The sequence below is a fragment of the Geotrypetes seraphini genome, chromosome 6 (genome assembly GCF_902459505.1).
Source record: "Geotrypetes seraphini chromosome 6, aGeoSer1.1, whole genome shotgun sequence".
Classification (NCBI taxonomy): Eukaryota; Metazoa; Chordata; class Amphibia; order Gymnophiona; family Dermophiidae; genus Geotrypetes; species Geotrypetes seraphini.
In genome coordinates this window covers 111658954-111684658 of record NC_047089.1, presented here as the reverse complement: position 1 = coordinate 111684658, position 25705 = coordinate 111658954, and the positions used below count along the sequence as shown (strand labels likewise).

At 44.5% G+C, this 25705-nt stretch overlaps 1 protein-coding gene across 1 annotated transcript in view; it reads right to left on the bottom strand.

Annotated features, from left to right (window-relative positions):
- HERC2 (HECT and RLD domain containing E3 ubiquitin protein ligase 2) overlaps positions 1 to 25705 on the bottom strand; it is a 3346202-nt gene that overhangs the window by 2936089 nt on the left and 384408 nt on the right. The window contains 1 exon segment of the mRNA XM_033948978.1: positions 10940 to 11053. Coding sequence (XP_033804869.1) covers positions 10940 to 11053 — 114 coding nt within the window.

The window sequence follows — 25705 nt, the reverse complement described above, 5'->3', positions numbered from 1 at the left end:
TCACATTTATCTTCAATTAACAGGACATCTAGATCACAGGTGAACAACCATGGACTTTGAGGGGCCACAACCCAGTTGGCTTAAAATCTTCACAGTGAATATTCATATGCAAGGAAATTGAATTGCATGTACTGTTTCTAATATATGCAAACTAGTATTTTAGCCCGTTACATTAAAGGGTGGTAGAATATGTATCTGTCTGTCTTTATTTCTGTCTCTCTTTCCCTCCCGCTGTCTTTCTTTCTGTCTGTCTCTGTCCCTAGCCCACTTTGTCTGTCTGTCTTTCTATGTATCTCCCTGCCCCTGTGTCTTTCTTCTTTTCTTTCTGTCTCCCTTCCTCCCGCTGTCTGTCTGTCTTTCTATCTATCTCTCTTCCTGCCTCCTATGCAGCAGCATTTCTCTCCCACCACTTCCCTGTGCAGCAGCCAAAGCAGCATCCCTCCCCCTCCATTTCCCTCCCCCCACACCACTTCCCTGAATTGCATTGAATTTTGACGTCAAAACAGCTCTCTTCACCTGAATTCAAAGCGCGTGGTTTGGTCTGCCCACGGTCTATCATCTCTTCCTCCCATTCTCACGAGTCTCACCGTCCACGGCCCGACTTCTCTCCCTCATTCTCAAGCACCCCATCCCCACGTCCGACCTACAAACCTGTCTCTGAAGTTTCCAACACCACCCAAAAGTTTGCTTCTCCAACGTCCCGCTCCCTCCGCCATAACTTCTTTCTATGTGCTGCGTTCCGCCTGCCGGAAACAGGAAGTTCTGGCAGAGGGAGCGAAACGTAGCCGCTGGAAAGCTATTCGCCTCAGCGGACAGCCGCAGGGAAGGCTCACCGCCCCAGCTCCGTCCCCGTCCGCAGCCCAGCCCAGGCCTCCCGCGCTTTCTCAGCGGCCCGGCTCGCTCGGTTGGTTGTTTTTTTGTTTACCTAGCCACTCCGTTTCCTGCATTCGGCTGCTCTCCGCCGACAGCCGCCTGCCTCAAAGCCCTCCACCCTACCCTACCCTTAACATGGCAACTGCACCTTGAGATTGCCCTGGTCTCGGGGCGGGCAAGGACGGCCCCTTGCCCAGCAACGCTGCTTCTCTCCATCCCCGCCAGTGACATACTAAGCGCGCATGCGCACTCGTGCCGCCACACCCTGACAGAACGGGGATCAGGGAAAACGCGGCGCGAGTGCGCATGCGCGGCTAGCATTTTATTATTACAGATAACCTAATGCATATTGATTATGGAAATCTTGAAACCAACTGGACTGTAGCCCTCAAGAACCATGGTTGCCCTCCCCTGATCTAGATTTGAAGAAAATATTTCTATATTTTATAACAGCTAAAAGAGTGAAAATTGCTTTATTATATGCAAGATCAGTTAACTCTAAGATATTACCCATTTTTGAAACACAAACCAAGTTTCAAGTTTATTTATACCTTGATATACCGACCATCACAGATATCTGGCCGGTTTACAATGTTAAGAATTTAAAATAGTTTAAAAAAAATAAAATACACATAAAATGGGGAAGCTTGAGACCAGGACAAGGACAAAATGAAGACAAGTTGGATACAAGAGATGCAGGGGTAGAAGGGAGATTTTAATTACTTCGAGAAAGAGGAAGAGGGAGAGGTTAAAAAAAAAGGGGTTCTCTAAAAGCAGTTCTCTATTTATTAGTTTTTATTTTCCCTTGATCAGAACATAAGAACATAAGCATAAGAACATAAGCAATGCCTCCACTGGGTCAGACCTGGGGTCCATCGTGCCCAGCAGCCCGCTCACACGGCGGCCCAACAGGTCCAGGACCTGTGTAGTAATCCTCTATCTATACCCTTCTATCCCCTTTTTCAGCAGGAAATTGTCCAATCCTTTCTTAACCCCCGGTACCGAACTCTGCCTATTACATCCTCTGGAAGCGCATTCCAGGTGTCCACCACACGTTGAGTAAAGAAGAACTTCCTAGCATTCGTTTTGAATCTGTCCCCTTTCAATTTTTCTGAATGCCCTCTTGTTCTTTTATTATTTGAAAGTTTGAAGAATCTGTCCCTCTCTACTCTCTCTATGCCCTTGATGATCTTGTAAGTCTCTATCATATCCGCTCTAAGTCTCCTCTTCTCCAGAGAAAAGAGACCCAGTTTCTCCAATCTCTCAGCGTATGAAAGTTTTTCCATCCCTTTAATCAGACGTGTCGCTCTCCTCTGAACTCTCTCGAGTAACGCCATGTCCTTCTTAAGGTACGGCGACCAATATTGGACGCAGTACTCCAAATGTGGACGCACCATCGCCCGATACAACGGCAGGATGACTTCTTTCGTCCTGGTTGTAATACCCTTCTTGATTATACCTAGCATTCTATTCGCCCTCTTAGCAGCCGCTGCGCACTGTGCCATCGCCTTCATTGTCATGCCCACCGTTACCCTCAAGTCCCTTTCTTGGGTACTCTCATTCAATAACATCCCTCCCATCGTGTAATTGAACCTCGGGTTTCTCCTTCCTACATGCAATACTTTACACTTCTCAACGTTGAACTTCATCTGCCATCTCGTCACCCATTCCCCTAGTTTGTCCAAGTCCCTTTGCAATTCTTTGCAGTCCTCCTTTGTCCGAGCTCCATTAAATAGTTTAGTGTCATCTGCAAATTTTATTATCTCACACTTCGTCCCTGTTTCTAGATCATTTATAAATATATTAAATAGCATCGGCCCGAGCACCGAGCCCTGCGGAACACCACTCGTGACCTTCCTCCAGTCCGAGTAGTGGCCCTTCACCCCTACCCTCTGTTTCCTACCCTCTAACCAGTTTCTGATCCATCTATGCACGTCTCCATCCACCCCATGGTTCTTCAGTTTCCGGAGTAGACGTTCATGAGGCACCTTGTCAAAGGCTTTCTGGAAATCTAGGTGTATAATGTCTATGGGGTCTCCTCTGTCCATCTGTTTGTTAATTCCCTCGAAGAAGTGCAATAAGTTAGTCAGGCACGATCTCCCCTTGCAGAATCCATGTTGGCTGGTTATCAGAAGTATGTTTTTTTCAAAATGTTCATCGATGTTTTCTTTTATCAGTGCTTCCGCCATTTTGCCTGGAACCAAGGTCAGACTCACCAGTCTGTAGTTTCCCGGATCACCTCTTGATCCCTTTTTAAAGATAGGCGTAACGTTGGCTATCTTCCAATCTTCCAGGATCTCGCCTGTTTTCAGGGATAGATTGCAAATTTGCTGTAGTAGTTCCGCTATTTTTTCCTTTAGTTCCTTCAGAACCCTTGGATGGATTTCGTCCGGACCCGGGGATTTGTCAGTTTTTAGTTTTTCTATCTGCCTGCGCACATCTTCAAGGCTCACTTCCATGAATGTTAACTTTTGTGCTTGATTTCCATTGAAGATTTGCTCAGGTTCCGGTATGTTAGTTGTGTCCTCGCTTGTAAATACAGACGAAAAGAACATGTTAAGTCTTTCTGCGACCTCTTTTTCCTCCTTCACCACTCCCCTTCCTGTCTCCGTCGTCTAGCGGTCCCACCTCCTCCCTAGCCGGCTGCTTCCCTTTAACATATCTAAAGAACGGTTTGAAATTTCGTGCTTCCCTTCTCTTCATATTCTTTCTTGGCTTTTCGAACCACACGGTGACATTCTTTTTGATACCTCCTGTGCTCTTTCCAGTTTTCCTCAGTTTTGTCTTTTTTCCATTTTCTGAATGAATTTCTCTTATTGCCTATCGCTTCCTTCACTATTTTAGTTATCCACGTCGGTTCTTTTGTTCAACTCTTTTTGCACCCTTTTCTGAATCTGGGGATATACAGATGTTGTGCCTCGCTCACCGTGTCCTTGAAAAAAGACCAGGCATGTTCTACCGTTTGCCATTTTTTTGGAAGTGTTCCTAAAGTTTCTTCTTTACCATTCCCCTCATTGCTTCGTAGTTTCCTTTCCTGAAATTAAAAGTTGTTGCTATGGTTCTCTTTCCTTTCGGCATTCCTACCTCAACCTTGAACTTGATCATATTATGATCGCTGTTTCCCAACGGTCCCACTACTTCCACTTCCTTTACAGGTCCCCTTAGTCCATTTAGGATTAGATCCAGAGTGGCATTTCCTCTCGTCGGTTCCCTAACAAGTTGCTCCATGAAGCAATCTTGTATAGCCTCCAGGAATTCAGTCTCCCTAGTGCATCTTGAGCTTCCAAGACTCCAGTCTATCCCGGGGTAGTTGAAGTCCCCCATAATAACCGTGTTACCACTTTTGCATTCTCGCTTCATCTCGGCTTCCATTTCCTCATCGATATCAGGGTTCCTAACTGCAATTTTGGTAAGCATCTTTGAATAGAAATGTTTTAAGTTTAGTTTTAAACTTGTGTAAGGAACTTTCACAGAATAGATGTGGTGGCATTGCATTCCAGAGGGAAGGGGCAATTGCGAAAAAAATGGTGTTTCTATAGGTCTTCGATTGAGGGAACTGCTTCTTGAGGGCCACAATCGAGTTGGATTTTCAAGATTTTCATGAATATGCATGAGATTGATTTGTATATACTAGAGAATGACAAGGAGACAAATTTTTCCCTGTTTCCGGTTTATTTTAGAATTCAATTTAAATGCGCTTGTATTTCTTTTAAAATTCTACATGGTATCTTTAATCCTCTTATTCCCTTATTTTGGAATCTTTATCGATTCTCCTTTGCAAGAGCTATCCAACAATTTAAACTCTCCCTTCCTTCAAAAAAAGGGATTAAAGGAGTCAAAATCTTCAGTCACTCTTTGAATTCTCTCAACTCTGGAATGATCTCCCCTTTTTTTTAAGGAGTTCCAGCTCATTTCAATTTTTACGTTAATCTTTAAAAACTACTCTATTTGCCAAACATTTTGAAAATTAATTCTTTTGAAATTTTGCTATTATCTTCTATTTATCATTTGTAAATCATTCCCTGTTTATTTAATTGTTGTAAATTGAGTTGAGCCTTCTCAGAATGATGACTCGGTATATAAAGTTAAGCTTTAGTTTAGTTTAGCTTTCAGCGGGAACTCATTTTTCCATCCCATCCTGGCAAGTTCTTTTCCTGTCCCTGCCCCATTCCTGCAAGCTCTGTCTTCATCTGCAGAAGCCTCAAACATTTTAAAATCATAAATGTCCGAGGCTTGTGAAGTTAAAGCAGAGCTTTCAGGAATGGGACAGGGACAAAACTCATGGGGACGTAACAGGGAAATTCAGTTCATGCTGGGACAGTGAAAATTTTGTCCCCGTGTCATTCTCTAGTGCAGTGTTTATCAACCTTTTTACACCTGTGGACCTGCAGAAATAAAATAATTATTTTGTGGACCGGCAAACTATAAAGACTGAAATTTTAAAAAAACATTTATTCCCCGTTTCCACGAGCTCGGTCCCCGCAAACCATCTGATCCCATCTGCACAAGCCGCAGTTATTATTTTATATTGAATATATTTTATTAAAGTATAAAAAGAAACAATATTCTGTACAATTGTCATTTTATAAATACAAATAATACAGAGCAAGGATCAACAAAACCCCTGTCTCCCCTCCCCTTCACATATATCCCATATACCGGGGGTCGGCAACCTGCGGCTCCAGAGCCGCATGCGGCTCTTTTCCACCTTTGCTGCGGCTCCGGTAGTGTGTCACGCAGGCATGCACCTTACAAGTCCAGCGTCGCGGCGGGAAATAGCCATGCTGAGCAGTGAGCTCAGCACTACACAGATGAAAGCCTTGCTTGCTGATTGGTCCGGCGGCCCCGCCCCGCCGTGCCGACGGACCAATCAGCAAGCAAGGCTTTCATCTGTGTAGTGCTGAGCTCACTGCTCAGCATGGCTATTTCCCGCCGCGACGCTGGACTTGTAAGGTGCCTGAAAAAGAAATCATCCTGGCCGGGGTCGGTGTCATGCTCCGGAGATCTACAGCCTTCCTATCTCCCTCTCCCTTCTACCTGCTTCCGGCCACATCCCCTGCTCCGCGGCTCTCTTCGGCAACTCAGCAGCAGCGATCGACACAAGCTTCTGACGTCGGGGCCTACCCTCTGCGAGTCCCGCTTGTTTCAACTTCCTTTTTCCACAAAGGCGGGACTCGTAGAGGGAAGGCCTCGATGTCGGCAGCTTGTCTTGATCACTGCTGCTGACGAGTTGCTGAAGAGAGCCGCGGAGCAGGGGGGTGTTGCCAGGTGCAGGTAGAAGGGAGAGGGCCAGATGCAGGACTCGTGGGTGAGGGAGGAGAAGAGAGAGAGAAAGAGAGAGGGGAGGGAAACAAAAGGAAATCTTTCATACTGGGCTGGGCCGGAGTGGAGGGAGGGTGGAAAGATTCTAGCTACAGGGTGCAGTAACAAAGGAAAAGGGGGGGAAAGCTGAAAATGGAGATAGTGACACAAAGAAGAGAAAGGGTAAGCAGGACCTACTGAATAAGGATAGAGATACAGAGGGGACATGAAGAGGAGGTGAAATAGAGACATAGAAGTAATGCTGAAAAAGTGGGGGGGGGGGAGATAAAGACATTGAAAGGGCAAATGGTGAACATGGAGTAAAGACAAGGACAGAGACAAATGAAGATTCTGAAAAAGTGGTGAGATAGGGATATAGGTAAGATGGACACAAAGAAGGGTGATGCTGGAAAATAGGTAGAATGGTAATTCTGACAGACACAGAAGGGAAATGCTGGATCAAGGAGAGATGGGGCTCAGGCTGGATGGAATGAGGAGAAATGCCTTGTTGGCCCGGAACTTCCTCTCCTACGTCAGAATTGACGTCAGGGAGCAGAATGCTGGTCAGCGCAACACTTCTGCAGGGAAAGCTTGGGACGGCGGTGGCTTGGGGGCTGTTCCCCGATTGCGGTGGCAGCAAACTGAGTGGCTTGGGGGAGGGCACGGAGACAGAAAGAAGGGGGAGAGAATGAGGTCTGGAGGAGAGGAAACATACAGGAGGCTGAAAGAAAGGAAGAAAGATTGGATGCACAGTCAGAAGAAGAAAGTGCAACCAGAGACTCATGAAATCACCAAATAGCAAAGGTAGGAAAAATGATTTTATTTTCAATTTAGTGATCCTGTATATAGCATTAAGATAAGAAACAATATATGCAGTGTTAGATTTGTTTTATAATGGTTTTGCGGCTCCAAGTTTTTTTTTCTTTTCGAAAACGGGTCCAAGTGGCTCTTTATGTCTTAAAGGTTGCAGACCCCTGCCATATACTATCAAGAAAACTGAATAAGCCAAATTATTACAGAATGCTACACAGAAATATCATGCTAACAGAATACCGCAGTCACACATGACAGGAATAGTGTTAGGGGAGTGACTCCTGGTCCGAGAGAGCCCTAAGCCAGCTGGAAGCTAAAGAAGCACTGCCTGGGCTTTGCAGTCCCCAGTTGTGTCTCTAGCAGGATATATATTTCAAATTTGATGTATTCTGAGAAAAGAGAAATAATTTTTTTTTTCTACCGTTTGTTGTCTCTGATTTCTGCTTTCATCTTCTTTTCACTCTTTTCCTTTCAGCATCTGCCCTGTCTCTTCAATCCAGCATCTGTCCATTCCATCCTCTTTATGCCCTCTCCCCCTTCCATATGTATAACTTCTTTCTATGCCCCTCTCCCCTTTCCATCCAGCCTGTGCCTCCTCTCTCCTTTTTACATGATTCATTCCAGCTTCACTGCTTTCTTCATTTTTATCTCTCCTACACCAGATCTAGCATCTTTATCCCTCTCTCATTTCTCTGCTGACCCCCCTTTCCAGCATCAATCTCTCTCTACTTTCTCATTTCTCTCTCTCCCCTTTCCCTCATCTGATCTCTCCATTCCACCCTAACTCCTTTCCCTCCTCTAATCTCCCTGCCAGCTGTTTCCTTCCTTTTTTCCTTCTTCCTTCCCTCCTCCCCCTATCCAACAGTAGCTCTCTTCCCATCCCTTTCCCTCTTCCCCTCCCAGCAGCATCTCTCCTTCTACCTCCCTCCAGGTGCAGTAGCAGCTCTCCCTTTATTCAGCAGCTTCCTAGCCTCCAACAGTGGCTTTCTCCCCTTCCAGCAGTTCTCAGTACTTGCCTGCAGCAGCAATATACTTAGGCAGCCTTGGGTCCGTTGCCGCCTCTGAGGAAAGAGGAAGTTGCCAGTGAATCACTGCCCTGGCAAGTACGAGAACTGCTGGGAGGGGAGACAGCCACTGTCGAAGGCTCCACAGGATCTTGCTCCCGTGCATGCTGACCATCTCCCTCCACCTGCATCTGCAGCTCTGTCCCTTCCACCTGCACCTTCCCCACGGCTCTCTTCAGCAACTCGGCAGGGGCAGTGATCAAGACACGCTGCCGATGTTGGGACCTATCTTCTCTGAGTCCCGCCTATTTTGTTTCAACTTCCTGTTTCCGAACAGGCGAGACTCACAGAGGGAAGGCCCCGACGTCGGCAGCCTGTCTTGATCACCTGAAGCTGGGAAGAACAGCAGCCTTCTAACACTACTGCAGTCGACAGGAAATTTAACTGCCGACTCGATCTCGCCAGCCCTGTGCAGACCGGCAGAAATTTTCTGCGGACCGGTACCGGTCCGTGGATCGGCAGTTGAAGAACAGTGCTCTAGTGTACATGTGTCAAACACAAGGCCCATGGGTTGAATCCGGCCCGCTTGGCCTTTTTATGTGGCTGCGGCAATGCTCCCGAACTTCTCCTTCTTCCTGCCACGCCAGTCCGACGTTGCCGTCAAGCTGGAAAATCTGACAGCTTCGGCAGTGTTGTCCATGGCTACCCCTCCTGCCTTCCGTCCGCCGCAGTCCACCCGAGCGGAAACAGGAAGTTGCGCGTCATTGAAGACAGAACGCGGCAGGCAAAAAGCAGGAGGGAGAACCACATACAACACTGCCGAATCACTGAGGCAAGCAGATTTGGCGGTGACATCAGACCAGCGCCAGAGGGAAAGACAAGCCGGGCTGTGAGGAGAGAGAGACCGACATTGGAGGGAAAGGCATGCTGGACTGTGAGGAGAGAGGGATTGGCGCTGGAGGGAAAGGCATGCTGGGCTGTGAGAAGAGAGGGATCGGCGCTGGAGGGAAAGGCATGCTGGACTGTGAGGAGAGAAGGAATGGCGCTGGAGGGAAAGGCAAGCTGGGCTGAGAGGGAGAGGTATCGGTGCTGGAGGGAAAGGCATGCTGGGCTGTGAGAAGAGAGGGATCAGCGCTAGAGGGAAAGGCAAGCTGGGCTGTGAGGAGAGAGGGACCGTCGCTGGAGGGAAAGGCATGCTGGGCTGTGAGGAGAGAGGGACCAGTGCTGGAGGGAAAGGCAAGCTGGGCTGTGAGAAGAAAGGGATCGGCGCTGGAGGGAAAGGCAAGCTGGGCTCTAAGGAGAGCGAGATGAAGGGAGAGAGTTTGGACCTGGGCTAGTGTGGATGAAAAGGGAAAAAGATACTTGAAGGGAGAACCGTTGGGATGAGAGAGGGAGCAATGGTGGACCTGGAGGAAGGGAGAGAGGCAAGCAGACAGGGGGAGAGATGGGATGGGGGCAGTTGGTAAAAGAAAGGGAGAGAAGTTGGATCTGGAGATGGGAGGGAGGGAGAAATGTTAGGCCTGGGGGTGGAAGGGAGAGAGATATACAGCATCTCTTTTTTTTTTCCTTCCATCTCATTGTTCAGCAACAAGGGGGGAGGGAAGAACAACAACAGAAAAGAGAGGGAGCAAAATGTATTACTTGTATTTAGTTTTAAACATATTGTATGGCTCTCACGGAATTACATTTTAAAATATGTCGTTTTATGGCTCTCTCAGCCAAAAAAGTTCTTGACCCCTGCTCTATACCATATCAGTGGCTACTCCAAAACACAGGATTTTAAACAGAAATGCAGGCTCTATAGCAGTTCAGTGACTACCCTTAAAACACAGGATGTTAAACAAAAATGCAGGCTCTATACCAGATCCGTGGGTACCCTAAAACAAAGGATTTATAACAGGATTTTTCCTACTTTAGTCACCCTGTGCCACAGGTCCCAGGATTTAATTAGAGTTAATATAAGTCTTACCGTTATTCCTGTGAAGAGGAAAAGGAAATAAAATTTAACAGAGGAAAGAGAAGGTTTTATTTTTTTTGGGGGGCGGGTTGTTTTTTAAGTAAGAAACAGGAAGGAGGAGAAGAGAAATTAAGCAGATATAATGCTGAAAAACAGTGAAAGGAGCAGAATATGAAATTCTGAGTAACTTAGCTTTTAGAAGTTCACAGGGCAGTCTTGTTCATAGCACTGTCTCAAAGATAATAATGTAAGTTTGGAAGATCCACAAAAAAAAAAAATCACTGTCCTATCACTTGCATTTCTGGAAATTCCCCAAATGTATTTGCATCAAAAAAGACATACGGATTCCCTGATAAATAACTAAACACTTATAGGGGAATCTCAGAAAGAAGATTGCCTCCACCCACAAATACTTTAAGACAGTGGTCCCCAACCCTGTCCTGGAGGACCACCAGGCCAATCGGGTTTTCAGGATAGCCCTAATGAATATGCACGGAGCAGATTTGCATGCCTGTCACTTCTATTATATGCAAATCTCTCTCATGCATATTCATTAGAGCTAGCCTGAAAACCCGATTGGCCTGGTGGTCCTCCAAGACAGGATTGGGAACCACTGCCTTAAGATACTTTTACCATATTCATTAATAAATGTAAACAAGATGATAGCTCTGGAGAAAATATCCTCTTTAAGGGTTTCTAGAAAAACTGTTAAATCTAGATCAACCCTTTCAAGACCAAGAGTTTGCACCCTTCATTGCGTGACAGAACTTTTGAAGGCATATAAATTAACAAAAGTAATACAGAATTCACATCAGTTATTTTTCCATCTTTGTATGATTTCCACATGAAGGATTCCAAATAAAAAAGGAAAACACTATATAGGGTTTTCTCTCTCTTTTCTTCACTGTAGTGTTTCATCTGTGATGTTATATGAGACAAGCATATGTTTGGTTTCTTATTTTTTGATTTTAAGAAAAGTTTATTTACTAACCATTCTCGGTCACTGCAAGAGTCTGAGCATCTCCACTTCCACAAGAGACATCAATGACCTTCAAACCTTTTAGTCCAGTTACAAGCATAGGAATAGTCTGATCTTCACTAGAGCCTGCAAGATATGAAGACCATTTCCAAATGAAAGAATCAACAATATATTTAAGTAAAAGTACTGAAATGAAACATGGAAAGATTAGGTTCTTACCTTGGTAATCTTCTTTCTTGTAAACCCTCACTCTACTCCTAAATACTTGGGTAGTCAATCCCATCTCGCAAGATCTCTTGTAGGAAGCTTCATTGCATAGTTTTGTTCCTCCTCTCTTACCTCTAGACTGCCTTCCAACCTCCAGTGTGTGACAAAACAGACAGCCATTCCTGTAGAGAACACAAAAAAGAGAGGGGTACATGGAAACTCGCCAAAAACCAAAATCTAATCTGCTCATATTAAGAAACATTTCAACAATCCAACATTATTTGTAAATAGAATAAACATTTAAAATCAAGGAGACCCAGCCTGCACCAACCATGTGGGGGCACATCAGCGAGAGATCCCTTGGAACTAAGTGCACGATAGTATCAGATACTAAGCTTGGTAAGGCTAGTCTAAGAAATAGAAGTCCAATTTACTAGTACTTATTGAGGCAGATAACCAGCGAATCAGTAATTCCAAGAATGGGCATCAGGAATAGAGTGAGGGTTTACAAGAAAGATTTTCAAGGTAAGAACCTAATCATTCATTCTTCTACAACCGCACTCTATTCCTGAACACTTGGGATATAACAGAGCAGTCTCTCAAAGCTAAGGTGGGACTGATGAGCCTGGATCAAAGAGACAAATGCAGAATCCTTTTTGACTGCTACATCTATTCTGCAAAACTTCATGAAAATATGCAAAGACAACCAAGTGACGGCTCTACAAATCTCTTCTGGGGAAACCGCTGAAGATTCTGCCTATCAGAAAGCAACACCCTGTGTGGAGTGAGTCCCCACTGAAGCAAGGGGCCACTTTCCAGTTATGACATAGGCGGAAGACATGGCCATCAGGATCCAGTTGTAAATGGTGACTTTTAGTGCTAATCTGCCATTGGAGGCTGCACCAACTAGCACAAACAAGTGATCTGACAAACTAAATTTGATCATTACTTCCAGGTACCTTAACAAAAGCCTGAGCAAGTCCAGAGATTACAAAACCTTGTCATGCTTACTCACACCCGATGGTGTACAGACTGGCAACTGCACTTTTTGATTGATGTGGAAACTAGGAGGTCACATTCAACAAAAAAGAGGGGACAGTGCACAGGATCACTCTTTGAGTCTGTAATCCAAAGAAAGGGATCTCCACAGGACAAAGCCTGAAATACGGATATCCTACGGTCATAGGTAATGGCCACCAAGAAAACTGTCTTGATGGTAAAGTCCATCAGAGAAGTTTGGTTCAACGGTTCGTAGGAGGACCAGAAAGTGCCTGGAGAACCAGATTAAGATTCCAAGATAGAAATGGCTGACGTAGTAGGAGGTGTAGCAGTAATGCACCCCTCAGAAACCTAACCACATCCAGATGAGCAGCAAGAGATGTCCCCTGGGGTTTAAAACTGAAGCACAAAAGCCTGGCTATCTGAACCCTCGGAGATCCAACTGCAAGGCCCTTCTCTAGGCCTTCCTAGAGAAAAACTAGCACTACCAGGATAAACGCAAAGCTTGGGAGTGCACCCTTCTGAGCGCACCAGGCTTGAAAACACCACCTGGGTTTAGCTGTGCAAGATGGTAGCAACCACCCCATCTGAGTAGCCTCTGCATACTAAAAAAGGGCCATGCCGTAAGAAACCCTATCATGGGTCATGGAGGAAAGGCATAGAGAAGCCCATCTTGAGGCCACATCTGGACCATGGCATCCAGCCCTTTGCTACGTTGTTGAAGTATTTTCAGATTTGACTTAGGTTGCGCATGGTTGCGAATGCCTTCTGGATTGTTTTGCTGATTTGAAGTTGCATGGTGCAACCTTTGTCTATCATTATTCCCAGCAGTTTTAGGATGGGTTGCATGGGATATGTGATGGAGTCTATTTCTAGGTTTATTATGGTTATTATTAGGGTTTTGTTTTTTTCACACCTTCAAAGAAGTCAAGCAAATTGGTGAGGTAAGATCTCCCTCGGCTGAACCCATGCTGATTTTGTTTCATTAAATCATGTTTGTATACGATTTCCACAATTTTAATTTTTGTTTCCACCATTTTGCCCAGCACTGAAGTCAGGCTTATAGGTCTGTAATTTCCCAGATCTCACCTGTAAGCTCTTTCGAGCAGGGACTGTTTTCTTACTGTTTGTGACTCTGTACAGCGCTGCATGCATCTGGTAGCACTATAGAAATAATTAATAGGAGGAAGAGGTTACAGATCACTAACAGCAGGTCAGAAATTTCATGTTTGAGTTAACGATGATAGCTGAAGAACTGAGCTGCCTTCCTATTGACTGCGGATGCCATCAGGTCAAATGTCCCATCTCTTCACTATACATATGAAGGCTCTCTGGGACAGTGACCATTCACCTGGATCCAGAGTTTGATGGCTGAGATAATCTGCTTACACACTGTCCCCATTCCTGCTACCGAAAGCTCTAGAAGATGGGTTTCCGCCCATCAAAAGAATATTTAGGCCTCCAGCTGTAGAAGTGCACTTCTGGTGCTCCCCTGGCAATAAACATAGGCTACTGCCATGGCATTGTCCAAGAAGACTCAATGCCTTGTTCTGGAGTGTACTCTTGAAATGCAGGAGAACCAGTCAAATTGCTCGAAGCTTGAAGCAATTGATCAACCATTTTCTCAGAAACCAGCATCCGTGTACCAAACGGTCTGCATAAAGTGCCCCCCCCCACCCCACATAGAGGCTGGCAATCATCAAGGTCACTCGGGTGGAGATACGGAAGGGAACTCGTCTGGAGAGAGAGGAATCAACCACCAGGCTAGATTGTGATGAGCCTTAGTTGTCCAAAAGGACTCCGGCGAGAGATCAGCGCTTCTTGAAGCGGGCATAAGTGAACTGTAACACAGGAGGCCACATCTATGGTCGCAACCCCAGAACCTGCAAATATTGCCAGGCTGTCAGGGCATAGATGTTCAGAAAGGCAGTTTCTCCTTGCTTGACTTCAAGAGAACCACGTTTTTCACCCCTGTGGCAAAACAGATTCCCAGGTATTCTAGATCTCGAGTCAGAATGAGGTGACTCTTCCAAAAGTTGGCCACCCAGCCTAGCTTCTGTAGCAACTGGATGACTTGGTGAACTGCCTGGAGTCCCTTGGACTCTGATGAACCAACTGGCCAGATATGGGTGGACTCGGATACCGAGCCTGCATAAGTGTGCCGCTACAACCACCATTACTTCAGTGACCGTCCGAGGTACTGTTATCACCCTGAAAAGCCATGAATTGCTGTTGCAAGACATGGAACCTCAGGAACCATCTATGCCCTGGAAAAATAGGAATATGAAGGTAGACCTCTTGTCAAATACAGAGAGGCCAGAAATTCCCTCAGCGCGACCAATGCAATGCAATGAAATCTCAACATTTCCATTTGAAACAGAGGAATTTTGAGGGCCACATTGACTGCTTTGAGATCCAGGCTTGGTCTCCAGTCTTCAGAGCCTCTCTTTGGCATGATGAAGTGTATCAATTATCTGCCCAAGCTGGACTCTGTCTTATCAAAGAAATGACAATTTTGCACGAGGTAAAACTCTTCATAGTCTATAAAACTTCCCTTTAACAGTTAAAGGAAAGCTATATAAACTATAAAGAGTTTTACCTTATGCAAAATTGTCATTTCTTTAATAAGACATTAACTATTTTTTTCTGCGGCCCTCACATTTAAAGTTTAATAGTTTTTCTTTCTCAAAACCGACACATTTCAATCACTTCATTGAAAATAAAATCATTTTCCCTACCTTTGTTGGCTGGTGACTTTATTTTTCTGTGCTTTTAACTATGTTTCCAGGGCCTTCTTTTCCTTTGACTGTTTTTCTCTCCATCTTCACTTTCTGTCTTGCATCCATCTTTGGCATTAACTTAATATTAAATTTTTCTGCTTTCTTTTCAAAATCTACGTTTCTATGTCTTCCCTTCCCTTCCTATCTCTCTGTTCTTCCGTCCTATTTCCATGGTCTGACATCTCTTTCCTTCCTTTCGCTCCCTCCCTTCTTCCTTCCTTTCCCCTGGTCTGGCATCTGTCTCCTTTCTTCCCCCCCATGCCCTGGCATCTCTCCCTCCCCCTCCATGGTCTGGTATCTCCTTTCCTTCCCTCCCTCCCATGAACTTGGCATCTCTTGTTCCTCTCCTCTCCCTTGTCTTCCTTCTCCTTCCTTCCCTCTCTTTCCTCAATTGGGTGCAGCAGCAACAGAAGCAGCATTTCCCTTCCCCCTTTCCTGTGCAGCAGCAGCATTTTCCTTCCCCCTTTTCTGTACAGCAGAGGCATTTCTCTTCCCCCTTCCCTCCCTCTCCCTTTCCCTGTGCAGCAGCAGCATTTCCCTAGGGTCCCCCTTTCCTATGCAGCAGAAGCATTTCTCTTTCCCCTCCCCTTCCATTCCCTTCCTTGTGGAGCAACAGCATGTCTGGCCAGCTCCCTTGCTCAGTTGATAGTTCCATTCAAAGCCACGGGTGGCGGCTCCTCGCGAGATCCGCGTCTGCGTCAGAAGCCTCTCTGATGTTGTGATGTCAGAGAGGCTTCCGATGCAGGAGTGGATAGCGCGAGGAGGTGCCACCCGCAGCTTTGAACGGAACGATTGACTGAGCAACAGAGCCGGCCAGACACGCTGCTGCTCCACAAGGAAGGGAAGGTGGAAAATAAATGCTGGTGTCGATGGTGCGAGGAGCCGCAGCCGGCCGCAGTTTTGACCGGAACAATCAACTGCAGCAAGGGAGCAGTTGATCATCGCGTCCAGACCGCGGGCCACAAAATAGCACCTGGAGGGCCGCATGCGGCCCATGGACCGTGAGTTTGAGACCGCTGCTCTGATCTTTACTTCTTTTTCTAGTTTCCCCTTTGGGGAGTCCAGAAAAAGCTTTGGGAGAGTTTGTACCCCTCTCGTAGAATGTCCAGCATCCACCAATCTGTGGTGATGTCTGCCTATTCTGCTAGGAAAGACAAAAGCCTCCCTACATTGCTTAGAGGCTCAGCGGATGGCCTGGTGTAATAACTGCTTCTTTGGGGCTGAAGAACCTCCTGAAGACTATGATTGTCTAACTCCACCAAATTTGTCTGGTGTTCTGAAACTGTCTTTGACCCGAGGAACCTCCGGAATACTGATGATACCATCTGAAAGCATGAAAGTAGAATGGCTCAGACCCTTAGAGGAATGGGTCCTACTGTCCAGCAAGGACTTAGCACACTCGCCATAATGTCATCCAGACCTTTTTCAAACAGTAACTGACCCTTAAATGGCAGATTACTGTGGGATGCCTTGGACAAAGAATCACCATAAGGACATAAGAATAGCCTCACTGGGTCAGATCAATGGTCCATCAAGCCCAGTAAACCATTCTCACGGTGGCCGATCCAGGTTAGTACCTGGCCAAAACCCAAGGAGTAACAACATTTCATGCTACTGATTCAAGGCAAGAAATAGCTTCCCCCATGTCTTTCTCAATAACAGACTATGGATTTTTCCTCCAGATTTGTCTTAGGTAGCGCATGGTTGCGAATGCCTTCTGGATCGTTTTGCAGATTTGAAGTTGCATGGTGCAGTCTTTGGCAATCATTATTCCCATCAGTTTTAGGTTGAGTTGCATGAGGTATGTGATGGAGTCTATTTCTAGGTTTGTTATGGTTGGGGGGTTTTTCACACCTTCAAAGAAGTCAAGCAAATTGGTGGGGTAAGATCTCCCTCGGCTGAACCCATGCTGACTTTGTTTCATTAAATCATGGTTGTCTACATTTTCCACAATTTTATTTTTTATAATTGTTTCCACCAATTTGCCCAGCTTATAGGGCTAGCTTATAAGTCAGGCTTATAGGTCTGTAATTTCCCGGATCTCCCCTGTAAGCTCTTTCGAGCAGGGACTGTTTCCTAAATGTTTGTAACTCTGTACAGTGCTGCATGTGTCTGGTAGAGCTATAGAAATAATTAATAGTAGTAGTAGTAGAAGAAGGTTACAGATCACTAACAGCAGGTCAAAAATTTCATGTTTGAGTTCTTTTAGTTCCCTGGGATGTATACCATCCGGTCCAGGCTTAGTATATCTTCCAGATTCACCAAGATTTCTTTCAGGACCTCTACATCATCACCTTGAAAACCATTTCCAGTTCAGGTAGATCTCTTACATCTTCTTCTGTAAAGACTGAAGCAAAGAATTAATTCAGTCTCTCCGCTATAACCTTATTCTCCCTGAATGCCCCTTTTGCTCCTTGATCATCCAACAGTCTCATGGATTCCCTCACAGGTTTTCTGCTTCTGATATAACTACAATAACTGTTATTGAGTTTTTGCCTCATTTGCAAGTTTCTCTTCATATTCTTTCTTAGCTTTCTTTATCAATGCTTTGCATCTAACTTGCCAGTGCTCGTCTCTCTTATGATTTTCTTCATTCAGATCAGAAATTCTTTGTCTGATATGTAATAAAACATTTCACAGGAAACTTCAACAGAAAAGTTCCTCCCAGGGCTAGGATTCTTGGCCTTAATGCCAAGAATTCCTTTCTTCGCCTCTGGGACCTCTGACACATGTCAGGAAATATTTGCACATTAGAGCCCAAAAAACTGATCATTTATATGTCGAAAATAAAAATGCAATACATATTATCTATCACTTTCCAAAGCAAGAGCTATCAGCAAGGTTTTTCTTTCCGTTATAACCTCAAGTGAGCTTTCCAAGAACTTTGTTAAATTCATATCCACCACTTTATCAGCTTGAGTCTCATTAGGGGTAGCAGCCTCTACAGGTTTCTTTATTTGAAGATAATTAGCTCTCACAATCAGAGACAAATAGTCCGTTGGAATAGCAAGAATTTCTGTAAAATATTTTCTTATCATCTCCAAAGGAGAAATCAAAGGACACTTAGGAAAATTCAATTCTCAAGTTATTTGTTCTTAATTGATTTTAAAAAGATTCCATTTTCCTTGCCATAAAAGATCTTTCCTTCACCAATTCACTTTCAACTACTTTCATATCACAAATCTTTTCTTCCTGTTTCTCCAACTTTTCATTTACCTTTGTGTAAGAACTAAACCTTCTTGCTCAACTTTGGAAGAAATAGTTCCATAATCAGTACATAAAGTTGAAAAAGACAGTTTGAGGTTAGCATCCATTACTGATATGGCTTGCCATAACGCTTCCATATCAATCTTCTTAGGCTTTTCAAGAACCCCAAATTGGATGGAAATTACACCAGGAGCACCTCTCGCCTCTGCCCCGGCATATGGTATATGAAATAACTCTCCTACTGCTCCTTCTCCTGATGAAGTTGGTCCAGGAGACCTTCCAACGCTGAGGTCCAAAATCTCTACTCTGGGCTCGGCTACCTCCTAGCACCAGCTTGCTTCCGGGTTGGGGCAGGATTAGCCGTTGCTCTGGGCTTAGAGATGCCCGGTCAGACTGCAAGCCAGGATCCCCCAAAGACATCGGGCTCTTCCCCGAGGTAGGATAAACAGGTTCGCCGGAGGGGCAAAAGGCTGCCAGCAAAGTCGTCTGACTTAAACGCTGCAGGGCCGCCACTGCCGACAGAGGATTAGAGCGCAGGGTTCCTTTCCTCTTTCTCATAGCATATGGGAAAGGCTGCTGGCAATAACGCAAGTAGAGAGCTAACTGCACGGAGCCTCCCTCTCAGGCGTCTATTCTCAATGTCATCTTGGCCTCTCTGCCAGTCTGAGGAGTTTCTCATTTCAACTCTGGAATGCGCTGCCTGATATTCTGCGATTTTGTGATGGGAGACTGAACTTTGAGAAAATGTTGAAAACACAATTATTTGTCAACTAGTCTTTAAGCCCGTTACATTAACGAGTGCTAGAATAGATGTGTGCCTGTCTTTCTCTCTCTCCTTGGCTGCTTTCTGTCCGTCTTTCTTTCTTTCTGTCTCTCTTTCCTCGGCTGTCCACCACCACCCCTTGCCTGCTCACCCTGTCCAGCAGTAGCCCTTCTCCCTTCCTTTTACCTCCCCAGTGCCCAGCAGCACCCTTTCCCTGCTCCCCCTGTCCAGCAGCAGCCCTTCTCCCTTTGTTTTACGTCTCCCCTGTCCAGCAACACCCCTTCACTGCTCTCCCTGTCCAGCAGTACCTCTTCCCTGCTCCCCCTGTCCAACAGCACTCCTTACTTGCTCCCCCTGTCCCTCTTCCATGTTCCCCCTGTCCAACAGCACCCCTTACCTGTCCAGCATGCGGCTTCCTGGTCATTTGCGTCTGCTCTCCTCTTCTATAAAGCAGCCTGCTGAGGATCCCGGCCGGCTGTAGTGAACCTCGCAGGTCACTCTGCACCTCGGTAGCACATTCCCTCTGACGCAATAGCGTTCATCAGAGGGAACGTGCTACCAAGATGCATTGTGGCCTGCAAGGTTCGCTACAGCCGGCTGCGATCCTCAGCAGGCTGCTTTGAAGAGGAGCAGCGGCATCGGCAGCAGTTGGTGAGTGAGGGCGGGAAGGGAGAGTCGCCGGCGTGCTCCCTGCCTCCGTGTTCGAAAATGGAATTCGGCACGGAGGGACACAGCACAGCGGCAGCAATCACAAAACCCTAAGTGCGCATGCGCGCTTAGGGTTTTAATACAGAAGATGCCTTCATGTGCTAATGGTATTTGCTGTTAATGCTTTCCCATCCTGTAAATGTTTCCATCTTCTAGGATGAATTTAAAAGAAGGTTTTAATAATGATATCGTTAGTTAATGTTTTATTGTGTTTGCCTTGTCAAAACATGTTTAACATTTTTAATATGTAAGCATGTAATTTTATAAACCGCATAGCTTTTATGCGGTATATAAATTTTTAAATAAATAATAAAATAAATAAACTCCTCAAAGGATTCTGAGATCATCCCTATCAGTGCTGAAGGTTTGAACAGTCTTTGCACAGTGGGGTCTTCCCCAAGATCCGGAGTGTTCCCCAGATCCGGGTTCTACAGATCTGCAAATTCAGCATCATCCTTCACTGTGGAAGTACCTGTCAAGAAAGAAAAAGTAAAGGCATAAAAACAGCATCCAGATCATCTGAATTGTACGTAGGTGGGCTGTCCCACAACTGTGCATGGCTCCATTGCTAGGAACCTGCGCTCTTGGGGGAAGAAATTCCCAGCACGAAAAGACCCAAAAGATTGGAAGGATTCAGTGAACCTCTATTGACCAAATAAGCCTGAAACATCATATTAATAAACTCGTGGGGAGGGAGGGAATCCTTGCCCCTGATGGGCAGGAGGTACATCTGGAGCCTGTTTTGAGCTTTTTCAGGATTTCAGCACAAAATCACAGCTGTGTTTCGCTGAGAACATGCTTACACTACTCTCCTGCACAACTCTGGACTTTTTTACAGGTCCATGGATGGACTGGGTACCAAATACCCCACCCCAAAGGAGCAGGAGAGGGCCAAAGCAGATGACACCTCCCCGCCTCGCACACAATGCGACACATGGAACATGGATGCTCCTTCAATAGCCATCCACCATATATTTGAATATGTATATCAATCTACAGTATCATGAGTATATCCCAACCATTTTTAAAAAAAAGCAATGTGTTTTGAGACAGATAAAATGATTTAAATTCAATTCAGGAAATCCAAGATGGCTGCTGTGGCAGCGATTTTAGTGCCAAAAACGGCCCAGAACGGCAAATTAAAGTTCAAAACCCAGTGATTTTTAGAATTTTTCAGGTAGGGGGAAACTCAGGACTACCCACCAAACTTCCCAAAATGCGATTTTTGAAAACCCCCTCCTCCTGAATCAATCGCACAGGCTGTTAGCCTGTTACTCACTGTGTCATGATGTATGCTGGGAGCTACAAGATAGAAGCTGCAAAAGCTTATAGGGAGATCCTCTGCCTCAAAAAGCCTGGAACCTGGACTGCTTGTTCCTTTGACTGCCTCTTGGGCCCAACACACCCACCAAAAAAGTTCACCCCTCACAGAATCCACACACACCAAAGGGTGAAGAAATACAGTTGGCCCCGATCCTAGATAAATTGCCAAGCAGCCACGCAGCTCATGCTCAAACCCACTAGTGTACAAACCTGAGCCCCAAACTGAGAATATAGGCTGTCTATGTGGATGCACTGCAAAGCAGTCAACTCCGTGGAAGCAGACTTTGCTTGCCCTTAAAGTCTGCAATTTCCTGCAGCCAGAGCTGTCCCCAAGTGGATTCTTTACAATCCTGCAGCCAGAGCTGTCCCCAAGTGGATCCTCTGCAGAATGAAAATACGTGAAGCAGCAAAAAATATACTGAAGTTAGAGAAAAAATAAACATGAGCAGAAAAGACTAGCTCATACTGTCTCTCTTGTTGAAAGACAAATGGAAGGTGCTACTCCTTGGGTTTTAGCCAGGTACTAGGGACCTGGATTGGCCACCATGAGAACAGGCTACTGGGCTTGATGGACCACTGGTCTGATACAGTAAAACTATTCTTATGTTCTTAAGTTGATGGGCAATCTAAAGGTAAGAGAGGAGGAGCAAAACTATGCAAATGCAGCTTCCTACAAGAGATCTCACGAGATGGTATTGACGACCCGAGTGTTCAGGAATATAGGGGGTTGTACAAGAAATTATTTTTTAATCAATCATCTTTATTGAACAGAAAGAAGAACAACAGAGTCTGGAAAACAAAATGATCCAAGCAAGAACATAACACAATAATCTGCAAAGCGTAAGATAACAATTTGAGCTTGAGCTAGTTAGTTTGGAGCATATTTAATTTCACATTCCAATGTTGGATAGAAGAATCTTGAATATTGATTAGCAATGAAATATGAGTATTGCTGTGGATGTGTGAGTGAAGGAATCCCTATGAATGATGTGTGAGAGAATGATTTGTATTTAATTTCAAATGTTTTACATATATAAAATTCAGGGAGAAATCCTGAGAACATCATCTGTAATTTGACCTCTTTGACCTCCAGCATAGGAAGGGTCTTCTGAGTCTGTGTGTCAGTGAAAACTGTCAGTTTTTCCAAAGCAAGTTTTCATCCGACACAAACAAGCTGCTTGATTTAAGCTTTTTGAGAATGACAAACTGTTCTTTGGGTATGTTATAATGTTTTATGCATATTCATAAATTAATGTAAATAAAAATATGATTTTTTAAAAAAACTTGTTCCTATGTAAAGGAATTTCTTTGTTCAAACCTAAGGACAGCCTCTGTTGACTGATTGGTTGACAAGTGTGATGTCATACTGGTCAGAAAGTATATATTGGTGAATAACTAGTATAGAGTGGGGTTCTTTGTTAGAAATGCCAGACTTTGGCTTCTGTGATGATCCCCCATGATGCAAATATGGAAATAAAATCAATATTTTTGTGGAACATCTGCATCATTTGTCATTTTTTTTAGAGCAACTAAGGGCAGGGTTTGGTAAATTCCCTGCTCAAGTGGCGACCCAGATGGGACTGTTGCTTTAGAGTGCGCTTTTGCCAGACTATCCTGCTTATGGCAGATAAAGACCCCCGAATGGGCCATCCAGTCTGCCCAACCTGATTCAAACTGGGAATGGCAGGAGGGAATAGGACTCCCTCCTGCCATTTGTTTTGGGTTCGGAGAGGGGGGTGACAGTAGCACAGAGATGCCGGGCCATGTTTGCCAGGGGTCATCAGGTAGGGCTGTCATAAGTGGTGAGGGACTCTTTCTTTTTTTTTTTTTTTTTCAAACGAGACAGATATTTTGCATATGTATTACACGCCATTGGCAAAAAAATTTAAAAAAAATACAGGCAGACCTGTCGGTAACATTACTAACAGGTCTAGCCCAGTCGGTTTTTACAATCGCTAAAATCCCATTTGGAATAGCCTAGTAATGTTAGTGAATCAACTGCATGGCTATTTTGCATGGGGTTTTTGCTAATTTGCATGGCCAGATCAGAAAATGGGTGATCGAGGAGAAAAACATTTTGTGCATCGGTTTATTGACGATCACTGACTTTAGTGCATCTAGCCCAGTGGTCTCAAACTCCCTTTTTGCAGGTTCACATTTTGGATTGGTAGGTACATGGAGGGTGGCATAAAAAATAGTTAATGTCTTATTAAAGAAATGACAAACTTTGCATGAGGTAAGTACCTACCAATCCAAAATGTGGATTATTTGAAATTATCAGAAGCTATACACAGTTGAAAGCAGTGCAACATGCAGAAAGTGAAAAACTATCAAAGTATTAACTGCAAGAGAAAAGATTTTGGACCAAGTTTCAAGTTTAATAAAATTTTGATTAATCGCTTAATCATAATTCTAAGCGATGTACATAGTGATAAAATTACAAAGTTTTAGGAAACAATACATAACATAAAAAGAGCTAAGTCTTACAAGACTACTGACAAACTTAAGAACACAAGGAAAGGTAGGGAAGCCCTTGGTATTATAAAGAATGATTCTTTATGGAAAACTTTTGCCTTAAGTGTCCAGTGGTTGCGTCCACAACCGCCTTAAGGTCTCACCTCCTCCAGCACCAGACACACGCACAAGCTGCACTACCTCCAATGGTTACCTTATGTTCTGGAACGTTACTCGCCTCACTGCTGTAACCTCACGCAAGTGCTTTCCTGTGTCTATACGTGATTGTGAGGTGGAGTGGAGAGGACAATCGCATACAGATGCAGGAAAGTGCTTGCGTGAGGTTACAGCAGTGAGGCGGGCAATGTTCAAGAACGCGAAAGCTGAACACTTAAGGCACAAGTTTTCCATAAAGAATCATTCTTTATAATACCGAGAGCCTCAAAATAGTACCTGGCGGGTCACGAGTTTGAGACCACTGATCTAGCCCTATGTCAAATTCTTTTTATACAATGCACAGCATTACATTACATTCTGACTTATATTCCGCCAAAGCCCTTACGAGTTCTTGGCGGATAATAATATATTTCTACTACTGGGAACAAATCCAGTTAAATATAACAAAGTGACAAATATTCAAATAGAACATGAATAGTAGATGATGAATTTAAATGTTTCAAAGATGAATGTCTTTAAAAATTTTATAAAAACAGTATATTGGCCCACTGATCTTATTAAAATAGGGAGATCATTCCAAATTAAAAGGAGCCTGATAAAAGGATACCTTCCATTGAACAAATTAACTAATTGTCTTTGGTGAGAGAAATTGAAGATAGAATTGCTTCTGTACAATATGACCTGGTCTTCCTGCTAGTAATGAAATCAATTCCACTAAATAATAGAATATTACAAACCATAATACAAAGCTTAAAATAAATCTTTGCATTTATTGATAACTAATGTAATTTAATGAAATATGGTGTAATTCTATCATATTTACAGTTGGAAAAACTTAATTACTTTGAAGAGGAACAGTATTCTGCTCCCACTGCAATTTGTGAGTCTGAAGTTTTTGTTTGTAAAGTAGAAGCTAGTAGATAAAATGAGGCAATTTCTGCCCAAATATTTTACACCTGTTCTAAACCAGATGTAAATATATGCATTAAAATACATATGGAGTGGATCTTGTGATGCTGTGAGCTGAGGAAGACGTGAGTCGACCTTGGTCCTGAGCACCGGACCTGATTTCTACATACCGAGCAGTCTTTATTTCTATTGTGTCCACTCCATAGCTCTTTTTACATCTTTATTGCTTCATTCTTAACACATACTAACGAAGAAATGTCCTCTAAATCGGCCAGAAAAGATCATGAGCGGCCATGAGGCTCTGAGGACAAGATGGCTTTGGTAGCAATCTCAAAGGTCAACCAGTTCACAGAGGATGCATTGCAGGAGATAACTCAAGCAGTTTCCAGAGCCATGCAGCCTGGTTTAAATCGTCTCTCGGAGCACCTTTTTTATGATACAACCCGCAAATATATTTTTTCTGTAAGTGCACCCGAGCAATGGAATTCATTATCAGTCTATTTAAGAGAAGAAGAAAACATTGACAAATTTAAAACAAATTTTAAAACCTGCCTGTTCAAGGACGCATATCTGATTACTGCCAAAAATAGTAATTAAGAAAGAGCATAGTTTTCCTCCCTAATTGTGCTATCCTTTTTCTCCTTCTCTCCTATAAATGACTGTACTTCTACATCTCTTCCCTTATGTCTCAGTCTGTCATATATCTGTCTAAAGCAGGGGTGTCAAAGTCCCTCCTCGAGGGCCGCAATCCAGTTGGGAAAGCAGTGCATGCAAATAGATCTCATGCATATTCATTGGGGGGAAATTCTGAAAACCCGACTGGATTATGGCCCTCGAGGAGGGACTGACACCCCTGGTCTAAAGTATTAATACAGTGGAACCTTGGTTTGTGAGCATAATTTGTTCCAGAAGCATGCTTGTAAACCAAAGTGCTCGTATATCAAAGCGAGTTTCCCCATAGAAAGGGAAACTCGGATGTTTTGTTCCACATCCCAAAAAGCCCCCCCTCCCCCCCCCCCAAGGCAACTGGCGTGCTTCCATCCCCCCCCCCCCCCCCCGGGAACTGGCTTCACCCCCCACCTCCACGGCCCACCCCCAAACCCTTACCTCGAGCGGCACCAACCCACAGGATGTGCCGGTAGAACCTACCACTGATCTATGCTGGGTTGCTACGGGGCCTTGAGCATCTACACATGCTCAAGGCCTTCTGGCTCCCACTCTCTCTGAGGTTCTCATGAGATTCTTGTCTTG